The sequence below is a fragment of the Capra hircus genome, chromosome 22, assembly GCF_001704415.2.
Source record: "Capra hircus breed San Clemente chromosome 22, ASM170441v1, whole genome shotgun sequence".
NCBI lineage: Eukaryota > Metazoa > Chordata > Mammalia > Artiodactyla > Bovidae > Capra > Capra hircus.
The window spans coordinates 51,378,529-51,393,011 of NC_030829.1; the positions used below are offsets into that span (position 1 = coordinate 51,378,529).

Here is a 14,483-nt window from a genome sequence, read left to right on the forward strand (position 1 = left end):
ACCCTACCTTCACAGTCACCCCTGTGGTGGCTCACACGTCCCTGCAGAAAACCCTGCCCTTCCAGTGGCTCTGGCCCCCTGACGATGTTCACAGCCAGAGTGATTCCCTTTGAGCCTTCACTGATCTCATTAACACTTTTCCCACAGGGATCCCCAGGAAAAGACGGAGTCCCTGGTGTCCGAGGAGACAAAGGAGATATTGGCTTCATGGGTCCCCGGGGCCTCAAGGTGGGAAGGGGGCTGGTTTTTTTCCCCGTAATCAGGACCTGATGTTGGAGGGTGAAGTATCCGGGGTCAGAGATCAGGTATCTGGGGTCAGATGCTGTGGTATCTAGGGTTGAACGTGAGGTATTAGGTCAGAAGTGGGAAGGTCAGAGGTTGGAGTACCTAAGGGCAGTTTGGAGAGGGGTTTCAGGGTCAGGGGTCATAGGTGAGGTATCTAGGAGGTCACTTTCTCACTTCTTTTTTCTTTCAGGGTGAACGGGGAATTAAGGGAGCCTGTGGCCTTGATGGAGAGAAGGGAGATAAGGTACAGGGGTGATGAGGGAATGGGGGGATGTGGGGTCTATGGGGCCTGGGGCCTAAGGCTGACCCCTCCACCTGATTGCTGCAGGGAGAAGCTGGTCCCCCGGGCCGCCCAGGGCTGGCAGGACGCAAAGGTGAACTGGTGAGTGTGGGGCACCCCCAGAGTGAGGAGCGGATGGGTGGGCCAGGAATTGGCTAATGTCTTCTCTCCTCCAGGGGGAGCCGGGTGTTCCAGGGCAGGCAGGGGCCCCTGGGAAGGAGGGCCTGATTGGTCCCAAGGTAAGGGGTCCCTCCACAGTGGACAGTGGGGTTCAGGATTGGGCAGGGACGGCACGATAAGGTCATGAAGGTTTTGGGTCGAGGAAGGTTGGGACACTGCGGGGTGGAGTGGGGTTGGTCCTGAGGTTGGTCCTGAGTGGGGTTGGGGTCACAGTGGGGATTGAGGGTTAAGGGGTGGGAGGTGGCACAGTACATGCCTCAGGGCTGAGGGTTAGGGTGGTCGAGGTCAGGGGGAGGTTGGAGGGTCCGTGAAGGGGAAATGGGTGAAGGGGGCGTCACAGTGGGGCGGGGTCTGGGGATCATGGTGGACTCAGGGTCTCTGGCTGGTAGGCCACAGGAACTCGAGGTGGTGGCTATGGGGCCTGGGGGCTCATGGGGGCTGAGCTGGGGAGGCCGAGGCAGAGGGACTCTCGTGCCTCTTTTTGTTCCCAGGGTGACCGAGGTTTCGATGGGCAGCCAGGACCCAAGGGTGACCAGGGCGAGAAAGGGGAGCGGGTAAGTGGAGGCTGAGGTCATGGCGAACTGAGGGGCCTGGGGTCTCTGGAAGCTCTGATCACTGACCCTGGTCTCTCCCTCCCCAGGGACCCCCAGGAGTGGGGGGCTTCCCAGGTCCCAGGGGCAATGATGGCTCTAGTGGTCCTCCCGGGCCGCCTGGCAGCATTGGTCCCAAAGGCCCTGAAGGACTTCAGGGTCAGAAGGTGAGAGGCCCTGACTCCTGACCCCTGAACCTCACTGACCCTTCCCCAGCCTCCCTGACCTCTGGCTCTGCAATCCATTCCCCCAATATCCTTGCCCTGGCCTCTGAAACTATGGTCCCACATTGTCCTTCTTCTGCCCCCACTGCCTCTGACCCTGCTCACTCAGTCCCTGTGTCTGACAGGGTGAGCGAGGTCCCCCTGGACAGAGCATGGTGGGCGCCCCCGGGGCCCCTGGAACCCCTGGAGAGAGAGGGGAGCAGGTGAGTGGGAATTCCTGGGACTGGGTTCAAAGGCTGGGGTGTCCGTGAGGTCGGAGGTCACAGCCCAGCCCTATCCATTGCCCACAGGGGCGGCCAGGCCCCGTGGGGCCCCGTGGTGAGAAGGGAGAAGCTGCACTGACGGTGCGTGTGTGTGGGGTGGGGTGGGGGCCCTGCCTCCTTCTCCTGACCCCCTGGACCCTGGCCCTGACTCTGCACTGTCCCTCCACGATCCCTGCATCATGTACCCTTTGTCCTTCTGTGACCCCTGGGTTCCTTCATGACCCTTGTGGTCTTGGGCTCCTAGGAGGATGACATACGGGGCCTTGTGCGTCAGGAGATGAGTCAGCATTGCGGTGAGTGGGGTCCAGCCTGGAGTCTCCTGGGTCCCATCCCCACTGCATCCCCGCACCCCTAGACAGAGGCAGGCAGCACCCCCAGAACGTCCAGGGGGCAAGCAGTCATGGAGGCGGGTGGAGACAGATGGATACACAAAGTATGGGTGTTTCTGGACGGACATGCTGACAGGACTCCCCCAAGTGGAGACCCAGGCAGAGGTGGGCGCACATGTGCTCCTGGGTGCCCAGGATGGCCGTGTGTGGAGGGGGAGGAGGCGTGAGCAGAGCCGGCTCCTCGGGCCAGATGTGGCACCGGGGTGCGGGGCGGGGGCTCTGAGGGCCCTTGGGGCATCAGAGAGTGAAGCTCGTCTCCTCCCGCCTTTGCCTCCTCCCTGTCCTCCTCCATTCCGGCTGGCTCCTGACCCTTTGCCTCTCTCCCTCTCTCTCGCCTTTGGCTGGCCTGTTCCCCTCTTCTCTCTTGCTCTTGGTCCGCTTCTCCCCCTTGGTTTCTTTCTCCCTGTGTCTGCTTCCCTTCCTCTCCCGCGCCGTCTGTCACTCTCTCCTGCCGTCCCCTCCGTATGCCTCTGCCCGCTGTGAGCCTCTCTCCCTGCCTCTTTCCGCCTCTGTCTCCTGTTCTCTGTTATTGTCTCTCTCTCCTTGTCCCCTTCTCTGCCACCTCCAGCCTGTCAGGGCCAGTATATCGCATCTGGATCACGTGAGTAGTTTTCTAGTATTTTCTGCTCCCGGAGCCTGCCTCATGCCAGGCCCTGCTGTGCCCATTGCCTGGGTCGTCTCAGCAGGGGCTTGGAGAGGGCAGCCACCAGGCTGACGCCTGGGCCCCGCGCCCCTGCTCCCGGCTCCAGGGCCTCTCCCAAGTTACGCAGCAGACACCGCTGGGCCGCAGCTCCACCCCGTGCCTGTGCTCCGAGTGTCCCACGCAGAGGAGGATGGTGAGGATGCCTGCAGCGTGGGGGACATGTGGGACGGGAGCACACACACACACGGGGTCGCTCGTGCGTGCAGGGCCCACACCACGTGTGCAGAGGGCACATGCAGGGAACACGCATGGGAGGCCAGGGTTGGGCCGCACGAACTGGGCCCTGCAGTGGCCCTGCTCACAGCATCCCCTCACTGTGTGTGCAGGCCAGGTGCCCCCTGAGGATGATGAGTATGAATACTCTGAGTATTCCGAGGAGGAATACCAGGACCCCGCAGCTCCTTGGGATGACGATGGTGAGGAAGGGGGCTGGGCTCAGAGGGGCGTAGGGAAGGGCAGGCTGAGCCCATCCCAGCTGACCTCTCTGCCCCCATTACCCCCAGATCCCTGTTCGCTTCCACTGGACGAGGGTTCCTGCAGCGCCTACACCCTGCGCTGGTATCATCGGGCTGGGGCAGGGGGCACGAAGGCCTGTCACCCCTTCGTCTTTGGTGGCTGCGGAGGGAACGCCAACCGTTTTGGGACCCGGGAGGCCTGTGAGCACCGCTGCCTGCCCCAGGCGGCCCACAGTCAAAGGACAGGTACGAGCATACCTCCATTCCAGGAGGGGCCTGCCCAGATTATGTCCAGGGTCAGGATCCGGGGTCAGAAGCCACCCCCCCCAGACTGGGGGACCTGGGACAGACCCCGCCTCAGACCAAAGAGCTGATAGAGAAGCCCGGCTCTGGGAGGAGTCCCCAGTACGGTACCCCTTGGTGCTCCCTCCCTTAAAGACCTTAGTAAGGACCCCCTTCTGTGGGCAGAGCCCCCACACCCACTGTGCCCCCGGCTCCCCCATCCTCTGTTGCCCTTGCATTGGGTACGGTTAGACAGCTGAACCCTGCCTGCCCCACCCAGGTGCTGCCCAGAGCTGAGGTCCAGTCCAGCATCCCCTGGAGGAGTCGGTGTCTCAGCTGGACCCTGCCGTCCCTCCCCCTTGGTGCTAGAGGCCTGTCTGCACGTGAGCGTGCATGAGCTTGTCCGTTATTTCAGTGACTTGTTCCACGGGTCTCACCTTCCCCCCAGTGGACAGACCCCTATTGTGGCTGCTGCCTCCCCGGCTGATGACTCAGTGTTGGGGAGGCTTTGGGCAGTGAGCGGAAGGGACTGAATCCAACCCGCCCCTTGCCCCACGCTAGTGATGACATGGTGCTGATTCTGGGGGGTCATTAAAGCTGCTGTTTTAAAAGGCCTCTGTCGTGACTGTTTGAGGGGGGTGTGGGTGTCAGGGGGGCAGGTTTTCCCTGGGAGGGCTGCGCTATCCCAAGTGGGTACAGAGTCCCTCTGTCCAGCCTGTCACTGTCCTGTAACCCTCAGTCCCCAACTTGTCCCTAGAAAGAAGGCAGGGTAGGGGCTGAGGGTTTGCCTTCACTGCCCCCCAGGAAAGGATGAATCATGGGTGGGGGGCGGCCTCAAGCCAGATAAATGGGCCCTGAAGCGGGTGGAGGAGCAGACCAGTGCAAGGGAGCACTGCCTGGCACAGCTCACCCCAGAGGAGGCTGCTACTGGTGAGCCTGGGGTCGGGGGATAGACAGGACCGTTGGGGTAGAGTGGATCTGGGGTTTGGGTCAGTGGAGGTCTGGAGTCTGAGACGCCTTGGGACTTCTGATTGCTTCCTTGCCCCAAGGGCCCGCATTCCTGCCTGCCTTTCTGTGCCCTGGATCTGCGACATGCTTTCTCGGGCAAACCTCAGGCTCCCCTTGGGTCCCTCTGTGTCTCTCTTTGCATCCTTATTTCCATCACACTCTCTTTTTCTCCCTCTGTTTTGCTCCATCCCCCTCTGATACATCTCCATCTCTTTCTCCCTCTCCCTGCCCTTTCTTGTTCTTATTCTTCCCCCCGCACCCCTCTCTCTCTCTCTCAAATACATCCATATCCAGATATACCTGTGGCTTTCTGTCTCTGGGTCACTCCATCTCTTTGTCCATCTCTGTCTCATTCTCTTTCTCACTCTTTCCGTCCCGCCGACCCCTTCTCTGCCTGGTTCCATCTCAGTTTTCTGTGTCGCTCTGGCTCTCTCCTTGTCCCTTCACCTCTGCTTCTGTCCCTCTGACCCTGGCCTGGCCGCTCTCTCTCTGCTTTCCCCATCTGTCTCTATCCATCGGCCACAGCCAACCAGAGCCCCTGCCTTGAACCTGTTTTCTCCTTACAGCCTGACTACACGATGACCAGGTGGGCTCTGCTCACGCTGATGGTCCTGACATTGGGCAGGACCCTGCTTGTCCCAGCAACCCCCACCCCAGGCTTCCAGCTCCTCCCTCAGAACTTTCCCCAGGCCACTGCCTGCCCCGTGACCTCGGAGAGCCCCTCAGCCAGCACCACGGCACCCTCCACTGCTTCGGGCCGCGCCAGCCCTGACCCCCACCCTGGCGCCCGCATCGCCCTCTCGCTGGACGTCCCCCTTGGCCTCCTGCAGATCTTACTGGAGCAGGCCCGGGCCAGGGCTGTGAGGGAGCAGGCTGCTGCCAATGCCCGCATCCTGGCCCATGTCGGCCGCCGCTGAGCCTGAGGGAGGCAGTCACAGGGATGGAGCCACCCTGCATGGGGGAGATCGGCAGGGCCGCGGTGCATCTGGACCCCGCCACGTGGAGTCAGTCATATCAAAGCGCCTCACAGAGTCACAGTGTGGGCGGACAGCACGCACGTTGCCACGCCAGGTTGCCAATGGACTCTAGCCACTCCTAGTAGGAGCCCCCCGGACTTACGGTATATGTCTGGAGAGCTTGGACACTACCGTGGATGATCCCTGCCACATGGAGTCTGGTCATGTCTGGGTCCCACAGTCAAGAGCCTCCGGACACCATCATACAGGGGCTCTGTAATGCCACTTACAGGAACCTCAACACAGGACACCATGGCTGCACTGGAGAGAACGGCCCATCTAAGGCCAGACCCAGAGGTCTGCGCTGCCCTCACGTGTCACCAGACAGGTGCTGGCGGAGGTTCCCAGGCAGCACCCACTCCAAACGGATGGGGGCATCTCCAGGCATAGATGGACGCTCATACGTGGGAAGTCTGTGGCTGCGGCAGCCTTGCCTTGTGTGTGTGTGTTGGGGAGGGTGTGGTTTATATGCATGGGTGGCCGCGTCTCCGTGTATCTGACAGCTGTTTGTGTGTGTGAACAAGGTGTGGGCCTGTGAGGGGGCTGTGGAGAATGGGAGCCTGTCCCCCAAATCTGCATGAAGCATGCTCAGCACACACCCAGGTGCTGTCTTACCCACACCTCTGCGTACCCAGGCTCTGCCCTTGCACACACATGGCTCAGGGGAGAAGGGAGCGCAGGCTGAGGGGGCTCTGGCCCCTCCTTCATTGAACAGTCCTGAGCCTCAGTTTTCCAAGCCTCGGTTTTCTCTTTTCTCCTCCGTAAAGCCGAGTGATGCCACCACGCTTCTTGTGAGCACTGAGTGATGTAATAACGTATATGAAGGTTCCCGCCTGCAAAAAAAAAACCCTCAATAAACATAGTGACTGGAGAATGAGCTAGACAAGAATCACACAGTCCTGTGCCCCCAGGCAGTGACACACAGGAGGGCGGAGTCAGAGCCGCTCCTCTAACCCCCTTCCCCCGCCCGGATTTCACTGACCTGTCCTCTGTGTGGAAGGCTGCAGGTTTGACCTAATCTCCCAACCCAGTCTCCATGGCGGGTTTGGAGATGAGACCAAGCCTTCTGGAGTGTGTGGCCAGGCTTGCCAGCAGACGGGGCAGGAACTGTGGGTAGTGTAGACGACTCGGGCTGGAGACGAGGGCAGACACTGGGTCCTAGCTGGAGAGAAAGTTAGCACTGTCGGAAGTGTGGCCGCTGGGGTTTGGGGGCTGGGGGCGGGGTTGGGGGGCCACTGACCAAGATCTCATAGTTATCAGCAGCCCTGGGGGGCGGGCCCAAGGCGGGGCGGAGAGGCGGAGCCACGGGGGGGCGGTGCTCTCCGGAGCCTGGAGGGCGGGGCCACCCCAATCCCGGCCGCAGGGGGCGGCGGCCCGGGCCAGTTCGGGAGCAGGATGAACAGAGGTATGGAAGGAGGCAGCTCCCCGACGGAACCCGGGTCAGGGAGCAGCAGACGGGGTAGGCGCAGGGCAGGGTGGAGAGGGTGGGCGGACTGGGAAAAGACATGGGCGAAGTGGAGGTGGTGTTAGACGGGGGTGTGAGAGCTTTGGGGGTCTCTCTGGGATTAGGGGTGCTCTGAGGGGGCATCGGTCTGTCAGTGGCAGGGAGGGGGTGGGCACTGGCGCCTCACCGGGGAGAGGGAGCTGGGCCAAGGGGGGAACTATAAATAGCTGCTTCCTCCAGCCCAGGGGGAGGGACAACCCGCTGGAGCTGCCCCAGGGCCTCCAGCTCTGCCCTTTGCTGGCCTCCAAGGGGTCATACTTGTCCAGGTCCCCCCTCAGGGGTCATACCAGCTTGGGAAAGTTCAGAGGCTCATTTGGGAAGCTCTTCATACGATGTGATTTTAGCCCTTAAACCACCATTTCTAGGGCAACTACTGTGTGCCTTGTGTGGGTCCTGAGCTGCTCTAAGCGCCTACTGTGTGCTCTGTCCCAATCGCGAACCTCTCTGAGCACCTCGGACTGTGTGCCCCGGCTGGTCCTGAGGCACTCTGAGCACCTACCGTGTGCCCTGTGCCAGGCGGGAATCAGCAAGTGCAGACCAGGGCTGCTTGGTCACATGGCTCTCCACTCACGAGTTGGAACCTCACACCCTGTGTGAGCTCGGCTCCCAGGGAGACATGAGATGATCCTTGGCTAGAAATGGCCAGAGCCATTGGGACTCCTGGGAACTCCCCAACCTCCCAGTGGCCGCAGAGAGGAGAGGAGGAGGGAATAAAGGGGGAGGGAGGCAGAGGAGAACAGCAGGCCTCACTGCCACCGGCCTGGGCACGGGGCTCGGTAGTGTGTGTGCACGCATGACTATGTGCGCACCATACGTTTGCGGACTGGTGTGTGGGTCCGTGTGGGATGCACTGAGGTCCCTGGGCCTTTCTGCTGCAAAGGGTGGCATGGTGGTTGGGCCAGGACTGCCCAGCGGATATGGGGACTGGGAAGAGTTTGAGGACTTCCCGCAGCTTGGAGCATGGGACACTGGGAAGAGGTCCAGTGGTCAGTGCACAGGGCACCACAGGAGCCCTCCGGCACAAGCCAGGCAGGGTCACGGGCGGAACGGGGCGGGGGGGGGGGGGCTGAGGCTGAGCAGGCTGTGTTCATACACAACATCCCAGCACACCTCCCACCCCTGGGCCAGGAGAGCTGGCTCACTCTTGAATGGCCCCAAGGAGGGCAAGCCACAGGGGCCAGTTATTCTATTGGACACCTGCTGATGCTGAAGGAGCGGAAAGCCAGGAGGGCATTTCAGCGCAGGGAACGTGCAAGAGCGCAGGTATGGAGGTGGGGTGTGTGGGTGTAGTGCGGTTCGCGAGGGCTGGCAGTTGAGCTGAGTCCATCCTGCACGGCGGGCAGGCAACTCTGTGACTCTGGGCCCTTCTCCCTTCCTCAGCTTCCTGTCTGAGAGGTGGAGCCACAGCAGGGGAGATGGGGAATATCCTCAGAGCAGATGCTGACCCTGGCCGTGGGGAGGGGCTCCAGGCTCCTTCTGCTGTTGACATGTGGCCTTGCCCTGGGTATGGGGACTTGGGAGGGAGTGTCTGAGTCAACCCAGAGTCGGACTGTTTGGGGAAGAGTGGGAGGTACAGAGTCACCGCTTCCCTGGCAAGCCGAACTCAGACTTCTGGACATGGAGTTGGCTTCCCAGACCTGGTTCTGGCCTCCTGCCCAACCCTGGCTGTCCCCGATCCCCAGTCTTTGACTAACACTCCCAAGAGGGCTAGGGAGGAGAATGGCAGGTCTGAGAAGGTACGGGATGTCTGTGGACGTTAGAGGAGGTAGACTCTGCAATGAGTGCTGGGGGCTGGATAGGGTGTGGGTGTGTGGTGACAAGGTCTCTGAGGCTAGCATGGCCCCAGAATGGCCTTGGTAGTGGCCAGGAGACAAACAGGAGGGCTGTGTCAGGAACAGCATGAGTGGCTTTGGAGAAGGAGGAAGTGGGTGGGAGGTCACCAGGGGCATGCCGCTCATCGGGACCTGCCCGTGGGTGTGCCGGCTGCTGGGCATGAGGCGGGGAGGGAGGTGGCCCGTGGACACTGAAGAGGGAGGCTGAAAAAGAGCGGAAGTGGTTGAGTAGGTCTGAGGCAGGGACTTCCCTGGGGAGGCAGCTTGAGCTGCTTCCAGGGAAGGTCTGTGTGGGCTTCTAGCACGTGGACCTCCTTAACCTTCCCTTCCTGGGACATGAGTGAGACATCTGCATCAGTCATCTGAAAGGTCCTTGCCAGGCTTTGAAGGGCTGGGCTGGGACTTGGAGGACTGACTCAAGGCAGGAGTGTGGCAAGTTGGGCAGAGGAAGCCACGCTGCCCCTGTGGCGCACTGGGTGGAGCCTTTGCTCCATGCCCCAGCCGGGCACAGGTTCGGTAGAGAGGCCTTGGGGATGCAGTGGTCCTGCCAGGGGATGTGGTGGAGGACATCGCTAGAGGGCAGTGTGACCCAGACTGGAGCCGTGTCAGCTAAGGCCTTGGCAGAAAGTGTACAAAGCTTAAGAGGCTGGGCTGAGGAGACAGGAGTTAGGACTGGAGAGAAGGAGCCAGGAGGGAGATAAATAACATAATAAATGACAGCATTACTGGGCTTCAGAACGGATTTCTCAGACATGGACACATTTAATCCATACCAGAATCTTGTCCTCGATGACAGTACATATTCTGTTTTCCTGATGAAGAGGCAGAGGCTCATTAAAGAACAAGTGTGTAAACTTAATGATGTAAAATTTAGTTGGTAAAAATGAAGTCCTGGAAGGAAAAGGAAGATACTGTCAGAGTTGGATGAGTCCCCTGGGAGCTTGGTCCTACTCACCTGCTCCAGGTGTGCTGGGGTTTAACCCGAGCTCCCCAGCAGCTAGGGCAAAGAGGGAAACGGTCAGTTTTGAGATTTGTTCTGTGTCCCTGTCCATGAGATAAATGGGCTTTTTCAGCGTGGTTGAGCAGGTTGTTCCCGTGTGCAGTGGAGAGTCCCGGGACTCGGAGGGTCAGGATGCAAGGCCAGCGGGAGAGTTGACAGCCGTGCCAGTGGGCCGGTGACCAGTCACGCAGGTGCCTCCAGGTTGTTCCTGACCAAGTTCTGGGGGTCACGCAGACCTGCCCGAACCCATGCAAACCCCTTCTTCTGAGGGTCCTGAGGTCGCGCAGAACGGGAACCGCGTGTCCTGGGGGCACGCTGGGGAGCCCAGGGCGAGGCTGTGGGTGAGGAGTATGCAGATCAGCGTCGGGTGTGCGGGGCTCGGGCATCCAGGGCGGGGCCTGTACCATCCGAGCCCGGAACCTGTGGGGAGCTGGGCATGCGCGTCCTCCATCCTGGCACGTAGGGCGGGCCCGCTTGGTCTCAAACGGGCTCTCGGGCGAGCTGGGCATGCGTGGTCGGACGCCAGGCCCTCCTCGGTTGGGGTGGAGCCTACTCGGCCTGGGGCGGAGCCTGCGGGGAATGGGACCAGCGTCAACGCGGCTCTGGGAGGGGCGGGGCTGAGGGGCGGGGCCTCGAGTGGCCCGAGGTGGCCAGGCTGCTGGGTTGGCAGCAGCGCAGTCGGACTTATCCAAGCCCCAGGATGGCGTCCCCGCGGGAACTGACCCAGAACCCCCTGAAGAAGATCTGGATGCCGTACAGCAATGGACGGCCCGCTCTGCACGCCTGCCAGCGCGGTGGTGAGGCGGGGTCCGCGGGGAAGCGGGGAAGGCAGTGCACGGGGATGGGTATTGATCTCATATGCACAGATGCGAACCGGAGACAGGTGAGGCTGCCGCGGCTGGTGGCCGGGAAGCAGGAACAGATGTGAGGCCTCGGACAGGTGTAGCAGAGCAGGAGGCAGGTACAGGTGTGTGGCGTCTCGGCTCAGCGGGACTGCGTCTGGCCGCCATCACCTAGGGAAGGGCTCTGGACCCTTGGCACACCACTCTGTCCCCACCGTCTCAGGCCGGGGAGGGAAGGACTTGGAGCCTCGGTCTTGCTCTCTCCGCTGGCCAGAGAGCGTGGGCCAAATGGTCAGACTAGGATCTGCCGCTGTGTTGGCCCTCGGAGAATCGCTCGGTCTCTCTGAGCCTAGAACTTTCAAAGACGCCAGGGTGGGAGGAAAGCCCATCTCTGGGCCTAAAAACGAGTTTTGGGAGCAATTTCAGGAAAGTGCAGATGTGTTCAGGAGAGAGACAGTGAGACCACTTTGTTATATGGGCCTGTCTTTGTGTCTGTGGGTGTGCAAGCGTCCAGGTGGGGTTGTGGGTGAGTGGTAAAACTGGAGGGTGGAAACATCTAGAAGATATGCTGGAAAATCATAGAATTGTTAAGGGGCTCACTTCCCTCCCTAGGGTCCTAGGTGTTTATTCCATTTCACTGATTGCCTGCTTGTCCTTAAATGAGTCTGCAACTTCTTTCTTTATTACCAGGAAAAACAGAGATTTATTTTAGGAGTTGCTGAAACATTGTAATGAATTTGCAACTTGGCAGGGTCCTCAGAGAACATCTAGTCCAGGTCCTGATACCTACTGGGAAATGGAGGTTGGGAGATGGTGTTACATGCTGGGCTATCCTTACCTCCTGACCTCTGCTTGGGAATGACAGAAGAGAGAGTACTTGGTGCTTGTTTTGCTTTCAGGCTGGCCTGAGGGCCTTGGCCTTGGCCAGGATGTGACACCACCTGGAGGAGGAGTGTATATATCTCTTAGTACATTATTGGTCCTGGTAGGGGTGGCCATGGCTGGGGCTTTGATCAGACATTCTGGGGGGTCCTGGCTCTGATTTTGATGTCGGTCCTGATGGGGTGCTGAAACTGTGATCCTGCCTTTAGCTCTGGGGCCATGGCTTTCCAGTCAACATTCAGTCCTAAGGGACCATGGCTTCACCCTAGCCAACCCTCCTTCCAGACTTTTCTGGTGGTGTGGAGGGCCAAGGCCCCTTTCTCTTGTGCTTCGAGTCAGTCTGTGTTGCCCTGAGTTGGTGGGTGCCCTCTTCTGTTTCATAAAGGGAAAGGAGTGAGAAGGTGGACTTTGGAGGCAAGAGCACTCAGACTGTGTCGTGGCTCAGCTGGGTGACCTTGGGCACAGAGCTGACCCTGCAGGGCTCAGCTTCCTTATCTCTGGGACTGAGACAGTCAACAGCCTTGCCCTGTGAGCCTCTTGATAAGTGCTTGATAAGTGATAGCAGTTACTTTAGTATCTTGTCACCACCCTTCTTTCTTTGCTTCTCCATTCCTCACCCTCAGGGAATGAAGCATCCGTGAACAGCTCCGTGCCAACCCCCTTTCAGGTGGCAAAGGAGCTGAGGCCCCGTGGGAGGGAACTTGCCAGGTCTCATGGCCCCTGGGTCAGGCCTGTATTTTTCCAGCTCTGCGTGTGCAACTAAAATGTGGCTCTGGCCTGAGCACAGGGGCTCGCCACCTGGCACTGCCTCAGGGTGTTGCAGTGTTGTGGGACTGTGAGCTGACTCGGCACAGGAGGCCTTCCTGGAGGAGGCGGTGGCACCCAAGAGGCCAAAGATGAGACCTGCAGATGGTTATGGGGGTTTGGGCCCCAGGCTAGGGTCCCGGGGTTCATAGCAAAGAGGGAGTAAGCGGTGAATGAGCATGGAGACGGCATCTTAGGTTTCATGCAGCATTTTACCCTCTGCTTGGTGGGCTCCTAACTAGGTTGGAGGACCACAAGGACAGGTGGGAACCTGAGGTTGGGGTCGGTGGAAGCTGACTCCATCACAGGGCTTTGTAGAGAAGAGGATGTGCTGTGCAGTGGGTTGTCCCTGGGGTCTAGTCCAGCTCCTCAGGGCACCAGAGGCTGGTTGGCAGGAGGATGTCCCTGCCTCCGCCCACTCTCCGCTAGCAATTCTGCCTCCTTTTCATAAATCCAAAGCTACACGGAAGGCCTAAAAGCTGTTACCTTTCTGCTCATTGACCTGGAGGAGCTCTGGGGGCAGATGGGGTAGGAGATGGAGACGGGCTTCGGGGAACATGACAAAAAGGGCAGTATTTGATAGCTTTTCTTAGCCAAAAGTGTGCAAGACTTCCTGGGTAAGGGCACAACTGATGTGTGCCCGGACAGAAGGCCAGATGACTTTCGGTTCCCTCCGAACAGGACCTTGATGCCAATTTCCTTGGTTTTAAAGAACTCTCCCTCCCTAGCCCGGCTCAAGGCAGTGGAAGCAGATACAGGTCAGGACTCAGTTCTAGAACCCCCTCCAGGGACTTGAGGCTGCCCCCTGCAGATGTCACCAGGTGGTAGTCACAAGCACCACACTTGTCTCAGCTTCCTGGCTCCTTGGGCTGGCTGGTGGCCTTAAGTACGTTTACAGATAATCTATAGGAACTTGCGAGAAAAGCTGACTTGCATATTTTCAGATTTCCTTCCGCACATGCCCTGCTCAGCGTCGAGGGCCTGAGGGCCTGGAGCTGAGCTCCAGCAGCAAGCACCTGCTATCCTGGGCGCCTGCCCTCGGTTCAAGTGTGTCCCCTCCGTGGGGGCCTCAGTTTGCACTTTCTCCACTGCTCGGACGTCCCTGGCGCTCTGCTGTTGCAAGCAGAGCTCTTGTGAACACACTTGGACTCTGCTTTTTCTTTTTGAGTGTTTACTTGGGATCTTATCTTGAGGAACAGAGATGATGGGTAGCTTATGGTTCTGCTGACCTGCTGTCCTGCCTGCCCTGACCTGCTGTCCTGCCTGCCCACCATGGCTGTGTAGGTGGCCAGGGGACATGGGGAGGAACGCTGTCGCCAAATGTATGTGAGGAGGCCAGGGACGTCCCTGGGGAGATGGAAGCTGTGAAGAGGGGATGCGGAACCCCAGCCCTGAGGTCATGGGAGAGCCCCTCACGGAGCCATGGGAAGGGGTAGGCCAGATGACTTTCGGTCCCCTCCGAATGGGGCCGTAATGCCAGTTTGTTTTATTTAAAGAACTCTCCCTTCCCCAGCCCAGCCCAAGGCAGTGGGAGCAGGTACTGGTCAGCACTCAGTTCTGGAACCCCCTCCAGGGACTTGAGGCTGCCCCCATGGAGACACCACCAAATGGTGGTCACTGGCCAGCACCACGCTTGTCTCAGCCTCCTGGCTCCTTGGTCATCAGAGGGACCAGGGTGGGTGCAGGTTCCCCCTACCCCGCAGTGAGTAGCTGACGGTATTGCCCTCCAGTTGCTTGGGAGTCAGCCGGGTAGGAATTGTGCAAACAGCCCAGGCTCCAGCAGCACTGGGCTGGCCCTCAGGATGCAGGGCCTTGCCTAACTTGTTTTTCTCTCGCCTTAGCCAATGCTGAGGCTTTTCTGCAAGTTTCCTCACTCTTGCTCACCGTCAGCAGGGTCCCCTCCCCCTCACTCCTGGGACTCAGTTTGGGTCCCATTGGCCCAAA

At 59.8% G+C, this 14,483-nt stretch overlaps 3 protein-coding genes across 6 annotated transcripts in view; all 3 read left to right on the forward strand.

Annotated features, from left to right (window-relative positions):
* COL7A1 (collagen type VII alpha 1 chain) overlaps positions 1-4,265 on the forward strand; it is a 30,540-nt gene extending 26,275 nt beyond the window's left edge. The window contains exons 105-118 of one of the 2 annotated variants that reach the window (XM_018038312.1): positions 148-228; positions 476-529; positions 614-667; positions 742-804; positions 1,237-1,299; positions 1,386-1,502; positions 1,685-1,762; positions 1,850-1,903; positions 2,067-2,115; positions 2,780-2,812; positions 2,961-3,047; positions 3,241-3,330; positions 3,418-3,615; positions 3,932-4,265. In XM_018038312.1, coding sequence (XP_017893801.1) covers positions 148-228; positions 476-529; positions 614-667; positions 742-804; positions 1,237-1,299; positions 1,386-1,502; positions 1,685-1,762; positions 1,850-1,903; positions 2,067-2,115; positions 2,780-2,812; positions 2,961-3,047; positions 3,241-3,330; positions 3,418-3,615; positions 3,932-3,948 — 1,038 coding nt within the window. In that variant the 3' untranslated portion in view covers positions 3,949-4,265. Of the gene's footprint in view, positions 1-147; positions 306-475; positions 531-613; positions 668-741; positions 805-1,236; positions 1,300-1,385; positions 1,503-1,684; positions 1,763-1,849; positions 1,904-2,066; positions 2,116-2,779; positions 2,813-2,960; positions 3,048-3,240; positions 3,331-3,417; positions 3,616-3,931 lie in introns of those variants that run through there. The other variant, XM_018038313.1, reaches the window with a different exon arrangement.
* UCN2 (urocortin 2) lies at positions 4,998-6,506 on the forward strand. The gene has a single exon (XM_005695992.3). It carries the CDS (start codon positions 5,238-5,240, stop codon positions 5,574-5,576), a length of 339 nt encoding a protein of 112 aa, XP_005696049.1. The 5' UTR covers positions 4,998-5,237; the 3' UTR covers positions 5,577-6,506.
* The window catches only part of PFKFB4 (6-phosphofructo-2-kinase/fructose-2,6-biphosphatase 4), a 39,180-nt gene continuing 31,713 nt past the window's right edge, over positions 7,017-14,483 (forward strand). The window contains exon 1 of one of the 3 annotated variants that reach the window (XM_018067018.1): positions 7,017-7,134. In XM_018067018.1, the coding sequence (XP_017922507.1) occupies positions 7,071-7,134 (64 nt within the window). In that variant the 5' untranslated portion in view covers positions 7,017-7,070. Of the gene's footprint in view, positions 7,135-10,574; positions 10,809-14,483 lie in introns of those variants that run through there. The other 2 variants (XM_018067019.1, XM_005695991.3) reach the window with 2 other exon arrangements.

What these genes read in the sequence shown, in the direction of transcription:
- UCN2 (XM_005695992.3), top strand. Translation starts at nt 5,238, where the DNA reads ATGACCAGGTGGGCTCTGCTCACGCTGATGGTCCTGACATTGGGCAGG.